Source organism: Bemisia tabaci, chromosome 3, assembly GCF_918797505.1.
Source record: "Bemisia tabaci chromosome 3, PGI_BMITA_v3".
Taxonomy (NCBI): domain Eukaryota; kingdom Metazoa; phylum Arthropoda; class Insecta; order Hemiptera; family Aleyrodidae; genus Bemisia; species Bemisia tabaci.
Window position 1 is genome coordinate 19,171,182 of NC_092795.1, and position 19,353 is coordinate 19,190,534.

General features: G+C 40.5%; 1 protein-coding gene across 1 annotated transcript; it reads right to left on the reverse strand.

Annotated features, from left to right (window-relative positions):
- Nucleotides 1-637: 637 nt before the first annotated feature.
- On the reverse strand, nt 638-10,965 carry LOC109035043 (uncharacterized). Its single transcript, XM_072297966.1, has 8 exons — nt 10,830-10,965; nt 9,350-9,531; nt 8,428-8,541; nt 5,972-6,092; nt 5,366-5,479; nt 3,494-3,678; nt 2,445-2,600; nt 638-1,538 (listed from the first exon to the last, which is right to left on the reverse strand). Exons 2-8 carry the CDS (start codon nt 9,428-9,430, stop codon nt 1,152-1,154), a joined length of 1,158 nt encoding a protein of 385 aa, XP_072154067.1. The 5' UTR covers nt 9,431-9,531; nt 10,830-10,965; the 3' UTR covers nt 638-1,151.
- Nucleotides 10,966-19,353: the final 8,388 nt, after the last annotated feature.

Consider the following 19,353-nt stretch of genomic DNA (forward strand, 5'->3'; position numbering starts at 1 on the left):
TTTTAAGTTAAAAAAGTATTTTTCTCAAACGTTCAGATTTTTGGTGACGTGCTGGCGCTTGCCAATTTGACCCGGCTTGGAATCTCTAGTGGAAGTCATAAAAAAAAAAAAAAAAAAAAAAAAAAAAAAAAAAAAAAAAAAAAAAAATCCTTGACACGCCGCAACTCTCGCCAATTTTTAGACGTTTGCTCTCTAGAGCGCTTGAGAGACCTCTAAACTTTCCTTATTCAAAATGATTATTGATTTAAACGCACCATAGCATATTTTGAGGAAACTTAACCTCTCAATTTCAAAAATAAGAGAACGCGCATTTATGACGGCGCAGGGATACGACTATTCATGCTTGATGGATGTCCGTGTTGCAGCTGCAAAATTGAAGGCGCGATGGCGCGAGGCGTGGACTCTCAGTGCTCTACACTGTACTAAAAATGAGGTGTCGCTCCGATTCGGGAGAAAGGTTAAATAAAAAACGAGGCCCGAATTCGTCTTTCCTATCTTCGGGTGTGCTGCTGCTAAATTTGTTTCTTATTTTTTCAATATGATGTCTGATTCTTTTTATAGACTGTATCTAAGGTTTGTATGCACTAGCCCCGTAACTTAACCAGTGCTTCGGAAGAGATAGGACTGTCAATCTGACCAATTTTATGTCTGATTCTTTTTCACGATGTATTCGTATAGACCTATATCTAAAGCTAGTATTCATCGACCCCATAATACACGCAGGGCACTCGTTCTTAGCAAGCCTCGGTTCAATTTGATCTGTCTTAGACATCTAAGCAGTAAAGTTTTAGGTCAATGATTTACGAATTTTGAGGAAAATAACGACCTTACCTCATGGTGCGAAAGTACAAAATGGTCCTGGAATCTTTCTTCATTTGAAGTTAAAATCTTATGGTTCCAAATTTCATTCAGATGCGTGCCGATGGTAACAACTGAAAAATACCTTCGTAACTTCGTCTCATTTAATCATTTGTAATTCCTACTTCTCCTCAAATGCTCGTATATCTCGAAAGCGGATTGAAATTTTTCCTTTTATTTCATCGCCGCCGTAGCACAAATTGTATAATCATTGAATTGAAGACGCGATGAAGCAGTCATGCACGCTTGTAAGTTTGTCAGAGGACAACTAACTGTTGAGTCTTAACTTAACTTTAGTTGTATAACTTCGGTCTTCGCTTGTTTCCTGAGAATGACTTTGAAGATCTGATTGAAGATCCGCTCGAAGGCGATTTCACAGGGGATGCATTCGAGGACGATCTCATTGAGGATGCGATTGAAGACGACCTAAGTAATGAGGATACTTTCGAGGATGATCTAAGCAAGAATAACCCGGAGAAAGATCTCCACCAGCAAGACCTAGTCTTGGTGATACCAACGGTCGGTTCATTACTATAATTTTTTCCCGATTTCGCATTTCCAATTCTAGTTCGCTCGCTGACAACTCCTGGATCTTCGCAGGGCGAGTACCTCAATTCAAATCCACCAATTTTTATCTCGTCATTAGGTGAGTGGTCCGCAAATTTTGACACGAACTTGAGCTGAAAAATATCAAAAGGTGCATCAACCGTAAAAGACAAGATCGAATTTGTTTTATCATAATTTCTATTTTATCACAAAAAAATTTTTAACTTTCGAAATGCTCGTGCAGAGATCTTCTTTATAGCATGCCAGACTACCTACATGGGGAGGGTACGAACATGTCGAAATCTGGAGCTCCCGGGCACAAAAGGGCAGCCAACCCGCAGACACGAAAAAGCGTAGAAAAATGTCGCTACCATTCTTCAGATTCTAACATCAAACCAAGATGGCCAAAAATGTACATAAATAAGCGCGATTCCGCAAAAATCAGTACCTTTATGCAAAAACTGAGTCAAACACGTGCTTTACAAACAACCAGTAGTAACAATATTGAAATGATGAAAAATTCTGGATAATTTGATTTCACACACTGAAAAAAAAAAAGTAGCTTGGATCAAGCATGATAATTCTTGAACTTGCCGCCAAGAATTTTTTTATCTTGCTTTAAGCTGACTTTTTCATGATTCAAGAAAAATAATGCTTGGGTTAAGCAAAAAAAGTAGCTTATATTAACCAGCAAAATTCTTGATTTAAGAAGAAATACTTCTTGGCGGCAAATTTAAGATTCTTTTTTTTTTCAATGCAGGTTGGCTGCCCTTTTCATCTCTGAAGGCCCTGACCTTAAAATTACCGATGTGCTCTCTCCATGTATTACTGTATTCTAGCCAGACTCAACCTAGTGGTTGACGAGTGTAACTCTACCAGGTCCGACCGGTTCCTCTGTGCCCCCCTCCCCCTCGGAATTCCGCACAATCAAAACGAATGGCGGTTCGAAAAGAAGTGACATCATTTATTTTTCATTTCCTTTTTTTCTGTTTTTTATCGAAATCGAGGAAAAATACCCATGTAAAAAGAGTAGCTCTTACCATGAACGGCTCTGAAACGTTTATGCCAACAGATACATGATTCCATGTCTCAAGCTCTGATGCCTGGTTTATTTCAGAACCATCGGACCAAATTTCTGACGACTGTGCCTCTTCATATTTTTGATCGAGGGGTGTGATTAGGTCTACCTGAAACAGCTGAATCAAGAAAAAACGATCGTAAACACAAAATAGGTAATAAAGATTAAAGTTTGATGAATAAAATTAGTCGTGTTGGTTGTATCGCCGTCGCTCAAGCAAAGGAGCTGCTGATTCGTTGTACTTAGACAGAATTTTAAAAGTTTGCTAGTCTTCTTCCCCGCTCTCTAATCAGTATTTCTGAATTCATTTTCATTAAGTTCCATACTAGGTACTCGACACCAAAATCTTCCTGTAGAACGTTGAAAACCTTAAGTCGTGTCAGATGAATGCATCGACGCAAATACCGCGCTGGGTTACGCTCTTAACCCCAATCTCTATTACCATTTGCGCGAGAGAAAATGTTAGAATGGAGATGTTGCATGTGTGAGGGATTTGCAATTTGACCATTGACTCATATGTAAAAGTTCGCGAGAAACACGATGGTGACACTGATTTTCTCTGAAATCATCTCCCAAGCTCAAAAAAAGCTCTCAAGTTGAGGCCAAAATGGAGGGGATATCCCACCCTACCCTGAAAGTCCACCTCTATATCAAAACAAACTCTTCGTGCAAAGATAGGGAGCAAATACATTAGCAGGGTTGCCGTGTTTTCAGTTTTGGAGTCCCCAAATAAAGTGGCAACCCTGCTAATGTATTTGCTCCCTATCTTTGCATGGAGTTTGTTTTGATGTAGAGGTGGACTCTCAGGGTAGGGTTGGATATCCCCTCCATTTTGGCCGCACTTTGAGAGCTTTTTTTGAGCCTGGAAGATGATTTCAGAGAAAACCAGTGGCACCATATCGTGTTTCTCACGAACTTTTACGTGCGAATCAATGGTCAAATCGCAAATCTCTCACACATGCAACATCTCCATTAAGAATGTCTGTTGACAGAATATGTTTGGAAACAAACCTTCAAAGACGCTAAACCAGGCTCTATCATCGTGCGACGTAAGTACTTAAAATGGACACATCCGTTTGGTCCACGTTCGGTGTCCAGCGGACTCAAGCCATGGAAATTGACCGTCCAAAGTTCGAGTTTTTGTGCCTCGTGAAGGCTTTGCGATAACTTGCTTACAAGGAAACCCTGCTTGTCCCCTGAAAAACACGGTTCATACATTTTGCTTAGAGTTTTTCTATCTTATCAATACTGGGGAGCTGTGCCGCTTTTTGATTGGTTCTTCTAGTTGTAAAACTCTTCGCCTGTGCTGCCGAGCTATGGAGGAAAGCCGTAGAAACATTCGAGAATTGCAAAATTTCCTACAATAAAATGTTTATTTTTTAGAGAAGTTATGAATGTTTTTCCTTTCAATTTTCAGAAACTTTAGGTAAAATTGCGAACTAAATTATCTGAAAAATTGGGAAGAAAATATTCATTAATTTACTTGGAAAATCGCGTTTTATCACACGAAATTTAGCAACGCCTGATGGTTCATACGGCGTGTTTCCTTAGTATAGCACGGCAGTGTGAGTAAACATGGCGGCTGAGATGCACTCTTAGTTGTTCGGTAAGCCTCAGAAAGCTCATGCCAGCCCCAGCCCAGAAAACATTCAACGAGCACACGAAAAAGTACTCCGAATACATTATTACCTAAAAAATTCACCATGTATCAATTTAATTAATTCTTCTCTTGGAATAGTCATGCTATCATAGTCCAACATCAACTCCGACAATTTTTTCGTTAGTTTCTCTACTGAAATGTCTCAGGATGATTTCATTGAAAAACTCTGTAAGGTTTATGTACACTCAGGGCCGGATTTACCTACTTGCCGCCCATGGGCCGCCTGTATTTTGCCGCACCCTCTCATTCGTTTTGAAATATCAATAAAAACCATCAAGTGAACGTACCGGAGGGGAGGGGTGCATAAGACGCGTTTACTAGTGTTGGACACATTTTTTGCGAAAGCCCTGTCAAAACTACTAGTAAAAGTTCTCGGAACTTTGCGCGGAAGTTAGGTTCCGTAAACCTATCTATGTGTGGACAAGGTCTTCCATTTATAAGTATTGAACGACAAAATTATGAAAGAACAAACATAAATGCAGTTTAATAATTTTAACTTCCGCCGCCGCGCTGACCGCATTGTATTTGGTGCAATGCGTGAAGTATTCGTGCAGTCTTGTAGGCGCTACGCGTTTCACGCCGACCGCAGCGACCGCACTGTCTTTGACGCAATGCGGGAAGTATTCATGCAGTCTTGAAGGCGCTAATATGTGTTTCAAGCCGACCGCCGCGCCGAGGGCTTCTCCTTTTCATCTCAAGTCCTTGTCATCATTGTTGCTCTCTGCGCCGCGCCGTTCCAGGCCAAATTGCGTGTTTGGTTTTTCTCTTAATTCGACTATCTATAGGAGCTGTCTCTTGTATCCCCGAAAGACGACAAAATTAGAAATTACTATACCCTCAGGAAATGAGAGATTTTGTCGCCTTTTCTCGTTTGTGAGTTTTTTTCTGAGTCCGACTTTTTTTTATACCTACATTTAAAAGAATTTTAAAATTTGCCGCCATGGGCCGCGGCCCATGTGGCCACCCCCTATGTGCGGTTGCCATCTCATTTGCTCAGGTACATATGTATAGTAATTGAGAGCTAAACAGTCGCCTAATTTACACGACCAAGATTTGTCAAAATATGGCACTTAATAATTATATTATTGTTGTCTAGGAGCATTTTAAAGTTCCTCCATTCATATTGCAAGAAGTAAGTGAGAATTAGCTAATGCGAAACGATGTACTTATTTCAAACTGAGGAACCACTCACTCTTGAACTTAATATAAAATTTTGGACTGACCCGGATTTCTCTGCCATTGCCATGTGCCCAACGGCTGCCATTTGAATCCACATGCGCCACGTGTCGTGAAATCACAGAGGACATCGACTGGAAAACTTGGCTTTTGAGTTGATCCTGAAAAAATAGAATGATCTTGAAAAACACACTTAGTAGATACACAATCGTGCTTTGCAAGTGTGCAAAAGAAAATATTCAAATCGCTGCTACTTTCTCTACGTAAATGTACAGCCACGTCAAAATTGCAGAACTTTAGCTGGCCATGAAAATGTATAATGGTTGTCTTTCATGTTCATATTGACTGAAAATCAATCACCAGCACTTTAAACACTCTACAGTTTTAATAATCACGATGCAAAAATTCAACTGCGTTCCAAGCACAAAGAGGCTTTAAAATAACCCACAGGAAAATGGGGCCCGAATCAGTGATTCATTTGGCTGCCGCGACAACCACATCTAATACCTGGCCGTGACATTGCCTTGCGCGTTTAAAAAGCAAATGAACCAAATATTCGTTTGAAACAATATTTTAATATTATAAATTTAATTACGCATGAAATGAGCTGCTCAGAATTAAGATTCATTTTGTGAAAGACAAATGTGACTTACCGGGACATCGGTAAAGATCGTTGATCATTTGGACATCACCAGCGCTGAGATGATATTTTGGCCAAATTAGCACGCGTCCACATTTCGTTTTATACGCTGGATTGAGGAGTCTCTGAATGGGCTGTTAAATCGTCTTATTTTAAATTTTTATTGTAACCATTTGTAAGGAAAAATTGTCGGCAAAACTACCCATTGGCGGATGCAGCAAATTGGCAACATTGTTTTTCCCCATTTAAACCTATGGAAATGTTTCAATTCTCGGAGGGGCCAGATGCTCCGACAAGAATCGATTATTTAGCATAGGTTAAATGGAGGAAATGCGGTGTTGCCAAATGCTGGATCCGCCTCTGAAACTACCAGACCACGTGCGTCGTTTTCGGTATTTAAAAATCTCCGCTTCGGTTTTATTTTTTTGAAGGAGAACGAATCAATATTATTCCGTAAAGTTTCCACATAGATTTTTCTTCGCACATAGAAGAAAAGTCTCGTAAATTTTCAAGAATTCCCTCATAGTTTTCCATTTAAAAAATAAAATTGACAGTAGGTAAGTCTCCAACGTCACAAACTGAGATACGTGGTGTGGTAGTTTCACCGTCGAGATATAGAAACATACAGGGTGTCCCAAAAGTCCGTACCCCCCCTCGTAACTTTTGAACGGTTAGAGATAGAAAAACGAAACTTTGGGAATGTTTCTATCTTAAAGGGGTCCATCTTCTAGGGGGGTCAAAATTTTTGTCCCCCCCTCAGGGGGGGCGCGGGGGCCCCCAACTTTTTTTTTTCAAATGGTAACCCCTATCTTGTGATACATCATTAGAAAGAACATAAAAAACTAAGAATTTTGGCGCAAACCGCAAATCAATATCTTAATTTTTGACCGAGTTATGATAGGTCAAAGGTCAAATTTGACCTATTTTCAAAAAATCATATCTCCGGTTCAAATTATCGTAAAGAAAAAAATAAAACGGGAAAATTTACCAAATTGTAAGCACTTTCAAGTAAAAATCACAGAAATTACTTCAAACTAATTTTAAGGGGGGTTTCGGACCCCCAAATACGTCATTTTAAAGGTCATACGATATTCTCGCGAAATGAGCCAATTTCTCCTTACTTTTCCTCAACATTATCTTAGTAAGTTCAAAATTAGTTCAAAATTGCGTTTTCAAGTCCCCAAATTTCGAACAAAGTTTTAAAAAAAATGAAATTTAAATGGTTGAATTGAATTACCTTAAATTTCGTTTTTTGAACTTTGCTCGAAATTTGGGGACTTGAAAACGCAATTTTGAACTAATTTTGAACTTACTAAGATAATGTTGAGGAAAAGTAAGGAGAAATTGGCTCATTTCGCGAGAATATCGTATGACCTTTAAAATGACGTATTTGGGGGTCCGAAACCCCCCTTAAAATTAGTTTGAAGTAATTTCTGTGATTTTTACTTGAAAGTGCTTACAATTTGGTAAATTTTCCCGTTTTATTTTTTTCTTTACGATAATTTGAACCGGAGATATGATTTTTTGAAAATAGGTCAAATTTGACCTTTGACCTATCATAACTCGGTCAAAAATTAAGATATTGATTTGCGGTTTGCGCCAAAATTCTTAGTTTTTTATGCTCTTTCTAATGATGTATCACAAGATAGGGGTTACCATTTGAAAAAAAAAAGTTGGGGGCCCCCGCGCCCCCCCTGAGGGGGGGACAAAAATTTTGACCCCCCTAGAAGATGGACCCCTTTAAGATAGAAACATTCCCAAAGTTTCGTTTTTCTATCTCTAACCGTTCAAAAGTTACGAGGGGGGGTACGGACTTTTGGGACACCCTGTAATAAACTTCTAGATTAGCCCGTTCTTTTCCAATAATCGAAACATGGCCTGGCGTTTTTGATATAATGCGAAGATTTTACAAAGTTTTCCATTTAAAAATATTGTATTCTCATTTTTCCCAGTGTTCATTACTTCATTCTAGGGACGTTCTGAAAAAATCCCATGATTCTTTGATATAGGTGGGTTATAAATCTCTCCCTGCCCCTCTAAAGAGCTGGCTCGTTTTATACCTCTTTGGTATATACTGCTGTGCTAAGGGAAAACGCCGCATGAACATTCAAGAGTTGCCAAATTGGCTATAGTAAAATGTTTATTTTTAAGGAGAGCTCTGATTATTTTTCCTTGAAATTTTAAAGAACTTTGAGTGAAATTGAGAATTACATTATCAGAAAAATTGGAAGAAAAACGTTAATAAGTTTACTCGGAAATTTGTGTTTTATGAATCGAAATTTGGCAACACCTGATGGTCCATACGGCGTTTTTCCTTCGCCCGGCAGTATAACCCTGAGGGATCAGCAAAGCATCCTGCGTAACGGCTGAGACCGAGGGGGGTGCTTCCCGGTTTTCTCTATGCAATTAACTTGATAAAACAAGAAAAGTGACCAATTGCAACCAACAAAACGAATCTTCAATACTCACATTTCCCTTTGCACCAACATCTGAGGCATACATCATAATTGACTTCGTATCAAAGGGTTTCCCCAATAGGTTTATTTCATCCGGACTGAGTTTTTTCAGATCTTCCATGTGTTCCTGCGAAAACAAATCAAAACTGTTCACGGTTATAGGTAATGACACCTCATGATCGTTATTATGTGCTAGAATATTGTCCTATCAGTGGTTTTTCTGGCTCGGCGCCCGTTGGGCTGCGCGCCGCGACGGTGGAAAATCATAGGTAGACCTTTATCTAAAACGGTAATTTTTTCGGTTTGAAAATTTTCACTGGTTTTTCATTTTTTCGTAAAAATACTGCCAGACTTGTTTGCGCAAAATGTTTGTAAAATATTGTCCACAAACAAATGAGAAAAAGAGAGGATCTTTGGCGGCAAAACGATACGTAAGCCTTAACGTCGTAAATCGAGGATTCGAGGTACGTCGTTTGGTAATTTCATATTCGAACTGTTCTCTGTTCCCCTTATTTTTGCAGTCTATGGATGCGTGGAAGGAGGCTAAGTACATCACAACGCCTGGATGCAACTATTCGTGCTCAGTGGATGCGCGTGTTGCATGAAAAAAATTGAGGGCGCTTTGATTTTTCTTACTAGCACCGAAATGCGCGCAATACGCATATTGCACTGCGCGCCGCGTTCACGCCACACTCAGGGAATCTTTGAATGGTGAAATGCGACATTTAAGTGCGGGTTGCATGCCTAGCTTCTGAAAAGTACGTTTCAAATGCCCGTGAGATTTCCAGAAAAATTTCACGGAAATATCCAATGCTTCTGTGTTTTTTACATTTAATGCCACCCTTCACCGAGTTGTAAACAGAGATTTTTTAACCCTCTAAAAAAATAATTGTTTCCCGTCCTTCCTCCCAAATTGGTTGATATATTATACTCACCGGTCTGATGTTCTCGGGGAAGACATCCACGTAAAGGTCTCTGTCTGGCCGGGCCAGCTCGTGGAATAAACCTAGGAACATGTCCCATCTCGTGCAAGACAACAGATTTCTGCCAGGCACGCCAGTCTATCGACATTGTTTGTGCACCACCTTTTCTCCCGATATGATCGACTCTCCCTCCGCTAAAAACAAAAAGCATTTTAAATGTGTGTACAAACATATACAAGTCGCTCTTGCACTAGGGTGTTTTGCGACACCAAAACGCCACATGCACCTGTCTTCCCAAAGTTATCAGGCGACTGACACCTCTGGTTTTCTTCATCGAAGCCTCGCTACCCCTTCACAGGACATGTGAAACATACATGTGACATTCAATAGGTCCTATATGTATTTCAGATGGATTCTTAATGAAGGCCTCTCTGTGTGGTTAAGTAAAGGGGAGGAGGTGCCCCCACCGGCGATATCCTTATTCTCTCCCATGAAACATTTTTGACCGTAGCCCCCCCCCCCTCCCACCCCCACCCATGGAAATTTTCTGGTTAACTTTCCACTTAATGGGAGACTAGGTACACGTATTAACTAAAGTACTGTATACCATGTGTCCTCCTCAAAATTTTATGAGGTAAACGAATCAAATTTGTGTAATGTAACTTCCATCTGGTCTGTGATAAAAATATTTATCTCCTTCGGTAGTTAATTTCCGGATATTTCGCCGCTTGAATCGTATTCTACGCACAATATTTTGAGGAGAGAACATGCGAATTTTCTCCGGTCCAGACCTTCTCTGGTGGCACTTTGCACTTCTGTGAGTAAAATATTTATTTGATGCGCCCTCATGTGCATATGCTCACACCTAAGTGCACCTGTATGGTAAATCCACCCTCTGCTGCATTCGATAAATAGATCAAAATCTGTAAATGCGCATTTTTCTCCAAAAATAATTCTGCTTGAGCTTGACTGAATCTTGTGGTTTATGACAGATGAAAAGACCGTGTATCGTCCTGTATCGTATTCGCACAAGTTCTAACAGTGCGTGCACAGTTGCAAATAATAATTTCTTACTTTTAATTTTAATTACGGTCCTCCTCATAGAAACAAGAACATTCACTGGAAGCTGGTTTTGAAGTGTCAGCATGCCAATTATTGAAATTGATCAACAAAATAATAGACAAAAAAGACAAGAGATATATGGAGGAATCCTATTGGTGGAAGTGCGTGGTTGCAGTGGACAAGGGAGGTAGATAATAGACTAACTAACGGCAACTCCAGAGACCCTATAGTTAATCTGTTTCCCTTTGTCTATGGGAACCACCCATTTCAACCAATGGGATCGCTCCATACTCACTTTGTCTTCTCCGTCTATTGCTTTGTCTATCAATTTCAATAATCAGCCCGCAGGCCGTTTTTCACTCATGCGTGATTTGCTACTTCCATCAGAAAGGGAACTCAAAAAGTTTTAAGTAGAGACTAAAGCACCTACAGAGACGTCATTGAGCCAATCGAAATATGCACGAAATCATGTTCTCCAGTCCACTCTTGGAAACGCACGCATGTTTTTTTCGAAAATTCGTGCATCGCTCTCATCAACGTCGAACATCTTGTTGACCAAGGACAGCCTTGAACAAGGAGAAACAACAATTAAGACGAGAATCACTTTACCGTTACCTTCTTTGTTGCAATTTATCTGGATTTTCTGCATCCATCTAGTGCTGTACCTCCCGGAGCGATAAGATTTTTGCTATCACATATTCCGTGGAACCCATTAACGGGGCAGAGTTCATATATGTAATTTTTTGGCATGCAAGCAGTGCAGAGCAGAGTGGAGTTCTCAAACATCGTCGCTTCTCTGACGTAAGGGCGTTTCTCAATTTCCACGTGAGCCCTGTTTTCCAATTAAATTCATGCTTTCTGAGGCTCATGCGAAGATCGAGATACGCCTTTACGTCAGAGGAGCGACGGAATGTGCACTACCACCCCACTCCCCCTCCAAAAAAAGGCTGAGGGGATTTTTAGAAACTTTTGAATAACTGATCATTGCTGCAAGTGCACACTGAATACATTTGGCGAGATATCTAATTATGTAAACCGCTTTAAGCGTAAGTATGACTGAGACCAACTTAATCTTTCAGCTTTGCTTCAATCCAGTTCTATTTTTTTCGCCCGAAGGCGCTAATTTTAGCTAGCCTCTCGAACCGGTTTAACGGGACGCAAGTAACTTCCCGCTTGATTGTAATTCGAAGTCTCAACTCTATAATATCTCTAAGAACAAATAATAGACAAATAAAATAAATATATATTTTTTAGTCATTTTTAACCCCAAGATTTGAATGTGTCCGGTTCGCTGTGCACGTGGCATAATTAAAATCTCAAATCACTAATATTTATAAATAAATTATTAGGTATATTATTTTTGTGTGCGTAATATAAGGATTATTTTAGGTTCAAATATTGGACTTCGAGAGGACCCCACTGTCGCTATGGTAACCGCTGCGTAAAAGCTATTCCCATAGGCACCCATGTCTTCAGCTATGTATAACAAGCTATATATCTGTAGAAACGGCTTGTCTATGACTTAATCCTTGACAAAGACTATGTCCGTGGTAAACACTTTATCGATAGTAAAACTACGAAACGACGTATATCAAAGAATGATGTAGATTTGTTCTTTTAAAAAAAATGGGAGCGGAGATTTTTAAAACACCGCAAACGAGATACATGGTTTGGTATAGTTTTACCATCAATATGGCTATGCCTTCGGCAAACACTATATAACCATTACTATAGCTATCTGCTTGACTATAACTCTATTTCTATCTCTATGTATTTCTGTGACACTGTATCACATTCAAATCACAAGGATCAAGATCGTCTATTTTAAAATACCCTTAAACTTTATTAGAAGTAGTGATGTGAGCACGTTTGTCTCGAATAATATATATTATACTTACGAATTGATCCGTCCAATTTATAAATCACGACTGCCCTTCTCCATAACTGTTCGGGATGTTTCAGGCGTTTCTTGCTTCGCATCCGAATCTTTGTTAAAGAAAATAAGCAAATTAGGGGACGTCATATCCTGATTTTTCAGCTATCTCGGGAATGCACTACCTACTAATTTGACGATTCGTCTTATTTTAGATTTTTCTTGCCTTTTGAAAAATAAAATCAAAGAGAGGACTAATTGTTGAAGTAGGTCACAGAAACTCTACAACTTTTGCTCACATACCTACTTTTTTGCGATATTTGGATGACTGGCAACGTTGTGTTATACATCTAAATAATCAATGCATTTATCGGAGAATTGACAATGCCAAGATAAAAAAACCAGTACTAGTTTACTTCATTTGTACAAAAGGTAACCTTGGATTAAGTTAAAATTTAATAGAGAAAAAACAAGTAAAGTTCCTTCAATTACTATCGCACGCGGTAAACACTACATGAATATCATCATAACAACTGAATGCAACTATAAGGCCTCCACGGATATCCGGGTTGCATACGCACGGAAGCGAAGGCGTTTTGACTATCCACGCACTCCGCGCTTCACCTGCGGCGGTTGGCTGTCTATATTGCGAGACTGTATTTTGATCCGTCAAAATGACAGATCGCCTTCAATTCTTCATTTATACCACAAAATCATCTCTCAGGCTCGAATAAAGTTGCTCTACAAATCGTGCTCAGCACATAGCAATATCATAGCGGAAGTACAAAAGATTCTTACATTCTGTATGCACTATTCGTGCCCGGGAGGGAGGTATCTTTGTAGTATAAACGAGGGGCTCAAAGAGCTCTGTCATTGCGGATCTTCGTAGTGCCTACAGCCTGCTGCGCCACGACGACGCACCACAGGTGAAGTAGCAGCTGCCTGGAGCATTAAAACGCCTCCACGTTCGTTTGTATGCAACATGGACATCCATGAAGCTCGAAAAGATGCATCCAGGCGTAACGATGACATTCGCTCAGTGTTCATCACACGCGATACTTATTATTGAAGAAGCTCTGCTTGTTTCTCTTACACCATGTAACTCAATTCCAACGTCGGCTGCATGTTGTGCCGATGAAATAAATTTTTACTTATTTTTATCACGACACTGTCAATTTTCCGAAAAATGCTTCGATTTGTTGAAGAAATAACATCTTGATTCTGGAAAAGGCTAGGTCCGCTGACAAGAATCGATTATTTAACACAGGTTTAAATGAGGGAAAACAGCATTACCAACTTTTTGGATCTGCCTCCGAGCTTTGAACGAGCCAAAAATTATAATAGAGCCTTACGAGGTTTCATTTTACCACATTGCAATTAGTTCCTCGGGTCGCCGAGAGTTGGAGCTGTTTTTTTTAAAAATGAAACTAAGTCACTAGTTTTACGTATCTGCAGAAAAACACATCTCACGGTATAAGTAATGAAAAAATTGAACACTAAACTCGTTTTTTTGCCTTAATATTCACGTTAAAACTTCACACTGGAAAAAAAACACATTGGATCTAGAGTCCAGACTCTTGAAAAAATTGACAAGAAGAAGGACTCTTGATTCAAGCAGATTTAAGCTTAAATCAAAAGGAAATTCGCTCAAATTAAGAGGCTTGGTTCTTGATTTTAGCTTAAATCTGATTGAATCAAGAGTATTTTTTCTTGTCGATGTTTTTAAGAGTCTGGACTCTAGATCCAATATGTGTTTTTTTTCCAGTGCATCCATGTAAATAACCCTCATGTATAATTATACTAAGCATCCATACAGCAAAGCCTTGAAATCATAGGAAACCTCATGCACACACCCTGAACTTACTGACAGTGAGTAGGTATAGGTATTCTATCATTCATGCTTTAAAAACTATAGTCTATTCTTACCTTTTGACCTTCATGCCATGTTTCGTACTCATCGTCGACCTTAAATTTACTGCCCTCGGCGTCGCTTTCAGTCACGGAAATCAGTAAAACGACCACGAGAATAAATAATATCAGAAGGGTAGTTGTAGCCATCACCATTTGGGACATGCTCGAATACTGTGAGTAGCGAATGAGATCAAAATAGGACGTCGCGCATTTCCTGTCACAATTTTTTCCCCTCCTGTTCATCTCAATTCGCCGCATGTTCAGTAATGAGCAAGCTAAAAAGTGTTTAATGTTTTCGAGCAGCATCCTTTAGGGTTTTTTTTTTTCATTTTTTGCATTTGTTTGAGGGTTAAGTGCGTAGGAACTATAATGGGTTACCTGACAGCATTCGACATCAGCATCAGACTGCATTTCGTAGTTTAGAAAAAACGAAGGTGAACGGAAAATTTCTGGATAGCGATGAATTAAGAGCTTAAAATGCGTAATCCCTTGTAACGACTGACGTAAATGTCATTATCAGGTGCTCATTAACATAACGTTGACATCATCAGGGCCGGATATACTTACTTGCCGCCCAAGGGCTGCCTGTATTTTGCCGCCCCCTTCTCATTCAGGGACGGACTGGCCGGGGTGGCGATGGGGCGATCGCCCCACTTTCATCGGCCAAAAGGGGCCCCGGAGGAGCCCCTTTTGGCCGATTTGAAGGGCCGTATTTCGCCGTTTCGAAGAAGCGCCCGAGGGCTTTTTCGGTTCGTCCTCGAGAAAGGGCCCCGAGACTCCTGAGAGGACAGGACACTTTATTGCCGATTCGGAGAGCGCCCTGAAGGAGCTTTTTTATGCCGTATCTAAGGGCATTGCATTTTGAGAGCCCTTTTTTCTGATTCGAATAAGTCCAAAGGGGTCCTTTTTTGCCATTTCGGAAGAGCCCTGAAGGACTCATTTATTGCCGATTCGAAGAAGACTCGATGGAGCCTTTTTTTGCCGCTTCTAAGGACCTTAAAAGAGCCCCTTTATCTGATTCAAAGGAGTCCTTTTTTTTCGTTTCCAAGGGACCATTTATTGCCGATTTGAAGAGGCCTTGATGCGGTTTTATACCGCCTCTAAGGACCTTCAAGGCACCGGGCTCTTTATCGCCGATTCGACAAAAGGGTCCTTTTTGCCGGGGGCCCTTTGGTACTGATTCAGAGAGGCCTTGAGGGCGCATTTCTATGCAATTTTGAACTTTGGAGGCCCCTAGTAGGGAACCTTCCCTACCTTCCTCAAGGGATTTCGTAGGGGCCTTCGGCGATTTTTCCCCCTTTAGCGAAATCCATAATGGGGGCTGTCTATATAATAACGTAACGCAGTTTTTCCGATTTATTTACCCCCATCCCCCTTCCGTAACGCATCGTAACGCAAGCTCGAACCATCCCCCCCCCCCTCAAAAAAAATAAATAAATACGTAACACAAGCCTCGCCCCTCCCCCCTATTTTGGTCAGTTTTTTAAATTAACAAGGAAAAAAAAGGTCTTACGGCAAAAAAGAGTTACGTAACGTTGGGCTTGACCCCCCTCCTCCCCCCTTAATACGTTACGTATTGTATGGGCAGCCCCAATGACTTTTTTCTAATTCAAAAATTCCCGCGACATAAGGCCTCTTTTGACACAGACGCGCGTGCGAGTCGATTCCTACAAATACCATAGGGCTACTTGCGAAAACTGCCTCCATTGCGCCTATAAAATCTTGTTTGAACAGTCAAGTCAAACTGGCCACTTTAATGGTTTATTACTTATCTTTAGGTATGCTTTAACCTTACCATGCACCCAAGTTACCTGTGAGCGAGTATTTTCGAAACTAAAACTTATTAAAACGCGGATTCGATCGCAAATTGGGCAAGAACTACTGACTTACTTGATGTTATTGTACGTAGAAAGAGATTTGACCAAATCTATTGATCACGAGATAATAATCAACTTGATCGCGGCAACCTCAACAGAGTTAAAAAGGCTGTTAATGGCGTAAAACTGTGTTTCTATTTCCTGTTTAATTAACACAATAATTTTCAAAGTGTCAGATTTTTGTCAATTTTTTGTTTGTATTTTTATTTTCATTTTTATTTTTATTTCGATGGCTAAATTCTGAAAACACGTATCTCGGAATCCGCATAATTAACTCATGAACCCTGAGACTCATAAGGATACACGCAAAACATGAGCATCCTTACGAGTCTCAGGGTTCATGATGCGGATTCCGAGTTACGTGTTTTCAGAATTTAACCATCGATTTATTCATTCATTACGTGTCATTTAACTAGTAAACGGCACTGATTTTTCTATGAGCAGAGCGAAGAAAGGATCCAATAAAACGTTCAAAAAAAATTAAGACAGTTGTCAATTTTGGCGGCTAAAAAGTACATTTAAAAAAAAAAACAAACGAACGAAAAAATCCGAACTGTGTTTTTCAGAATATGTGTTCTTTGTAGACTGTCACTATTACTATTCTACTTGATTCTATGTATCTTCTGTATACTAATTTAGCTTTGGCACAATTTTTCGTTGGAAGAGGAAAATAAAAGTTGAATTCCAAGTATACAACGGATTCTCATTTTTTCATCCAGTTTAAGAAAATATACTAAGTTTTGCATTTCTGGTCTCTTTTTGGATAATGTTTCAAAAATAATATTAAAGAATAGGGTCTGAAATAGCGTAAAATTCATTCTAAAATAAGGGCCTAATTTTCAAAATTTTCCGGGGGAGAGCCCCCGGACCCCCCTTCTACTGGGGGGCCCCCCCAGACCCCCCTAGGGGCCCGCCCCATACTTTATTTAGGGCCAGTCCGCCCCTGTTCTCATTCGTTTTGAAACATCAATAAAAACCATCAAGTGAACGTGCCGGAGGGGGAGGGTTGCATAAGACGCGTTTACTCGCGTTGGACACATTTTTTTGCGAAAGCCCTGTCGACGCTACTAGCAAAAGTTCACGGAACTCGACGCGAAAGTTAAGTTCCGTAAACCTATCCCTGTGTGGACAAGGCCTTCCATTTATATGAAATGAACAAAAAATTATGAAAGAAAAAACATAAATGTGGTTTAATAAGTTTAACTTCCGCCGCCGCGCCGCGCTGACCGCACTGTGTTTGGCGCAATGCGTGAAGTATTCCTACAGTCGTGTATGCGGTATTGCGGTATGCGTTTCGAGCCGACCGCGACCGTTGCTGCACGCACTGTGTTTGACGCAATGCGTGAAGTATTCATGCAGTCTTGTAGGCGCTATGCGTTTCACGGCACCCGCTGCTGACCGCATCGTCTTTGACGCAATGCGTGAAGTATTCATGCAGTCTTGAAGGCGCTAATATGTGTTACATGCCGACCGCCGCGCCGCGCCGAGGGTTTCTCCTTTTCATCTCAAGATCTCGTCATCATCGGCATGTATCTGCGCCGCGCTGTTCCATGCCAAATTCCGTGTCCGGTTTTTCTCTTAGTCTTAACTCGACTGATTAAAGGTGCTGTCTATAGTATCACAGAAAGACGACAAAATTAGACATATACTCTTGGGAAATGAGAGATTTTGTCATCTTTTCTCGTTAGTATTTTTTTTTTTTTTTTTTTTTTTCTTAATCCAATTTTTCTCTATAGCTACATTTAAAAAAATTACAAAATTTTCTGCTCCCTAAATTTGCCGCCATGGTCCGCGGCCCATGTGGCCACCCCCTAAATCCAGCTTACTATTATGCTTGAAAAGGTTGTTATTATTAGTAAACATGATTATACCTAGCGCGGATCCGAGTCTCGAGAGCCCCCGAGTGTGGAATTTATGTCTATCGATGACAGATCTCCTCCCGCTGAAAGCTCCTCTTTGGCTGGAGCCCCATCGACGGGTCGGAGTTTTGAGTACCTCTAAGTGTTAGGTACAGTAATGTCGATCAACAACATTCCTTTGCCCGTCGGAGGGTCCGAGCTTAGAGTATACTACTCCTGGCTGTGGACTTTATGTCTATCAACGCGACATTCTTTGACGCGCGTACAGGGCCGGATTTACGTACTTGCCACCCATGGGCCGCCTGTATTTTTTCGCCCCTTCTCATTCGTTTTGAAATATCAATCGTATTCAACAGTGGTTCGATGTATCATTTGGTTCAAAACAATAGGACATTACCTCGAACAAAAATTTTAGGATTTAATTTGGAAAAGCTGAAAATGAGAAAATTCCTAACAATTTCACTTTTCACCAGGCCCGCCACAAGGGGGGGGGGGGGGATACTGGGTCCTCGGTACCGGGGCCCGGGCCCTGGAGGGGCCCGTGACGCAGGTGACAATCCCCTACGAATTCATGTGTAATCCTTGTCTCGTAAGGAAAAGTGAAAAAATGGCCCTAAAAATTCCTCAAAAGATGAATGAAGGTTCAAATACACGCTAGGGCAATATAAAATTTGTCTTACTTTCTTAGAGATTCTATCTATTTTCAAGATTTTGAGTATATGTAGAATGATATTTTGAGTAACTGCGTTTCATTTTCTTCTGTTGTCGGATGCTAAGAGGCCCCTGTCCGGGCATTCTCGATTTCAATGGCTCAACTCCCTTGCCATAGACGTACAAAAGGGGAGTCCAGCGGGTCGATTGTTGAATCGTTATCGAATGAGTTTGATCGATAACTCCCTATCTTCACAATGCTATATATCGATCAAGGTCATTCGATAACGATTCAACAATCGACCCGCAGGGGGCCCGGCTCCCCCTAGAATTGAAAAGTATCATCTGCCCCCCTCAAAAAAATTTTTATAGATGTTTTGAATGCAACAGTTCGAAAGTATTTGGTGCTGAAAGTAAAAAAAAAGCGTAATTATTCTGCAGAAATTGATGGAAAATCTCCATCATAAGAGCTTCAAAATGCGTCCAAATAGATTTAAAATTTCAAAAATTTCCCGGGGGAGGCCCCCCGGACCCCCCTCTGTGCTAGGGGCCCGGGCCAGAAATCTGGTACCAGGGCCCGAGATGGGATGTGGCGGGCCTGCTTTTCACTGCCATTTGGACTGCATTTTGCAATTTGGAATTATAAATTCTGGCTCATCTGAAAAAACACTTATGTGCACAGGGAAACTAATGGTACATATGTTGTTTTTAAACCGGGCCAGAATTTGTAGTTCCAAATTGCAAAATGCAGTCCATTTGGCACTCGAGAGAAAAAAAATTCGA

What these genes read in the sequence shown, in the direction of transcription:
- LOC109035043 (XM_072297966.1), bottom strand. Translation starts at nt 9,430, where the DNA reads ATGTTCCTAGGTTTATTCCACGAGCTGGCCCGGCCAGACAGAGACCTT. An exon ending in ATGTTGGTGCAAAGGGAAAT is followed by an intron (nt 6,093 to 8,427) that starts GTGAGTATTGAA and finishes ACGATTTAACAG; the next exon opens with CCCATTCAGAGACTCCTCAA. An exon ending in GCAATGGCAGAGAAATCCGG is followed by an intron (nt 3,679 to 5,365) that starts GTCAGTCCAAAA and finishes CGTGTTTTTCAG; the next exon opens with GGGACAAGCAGGGTTTCCTT.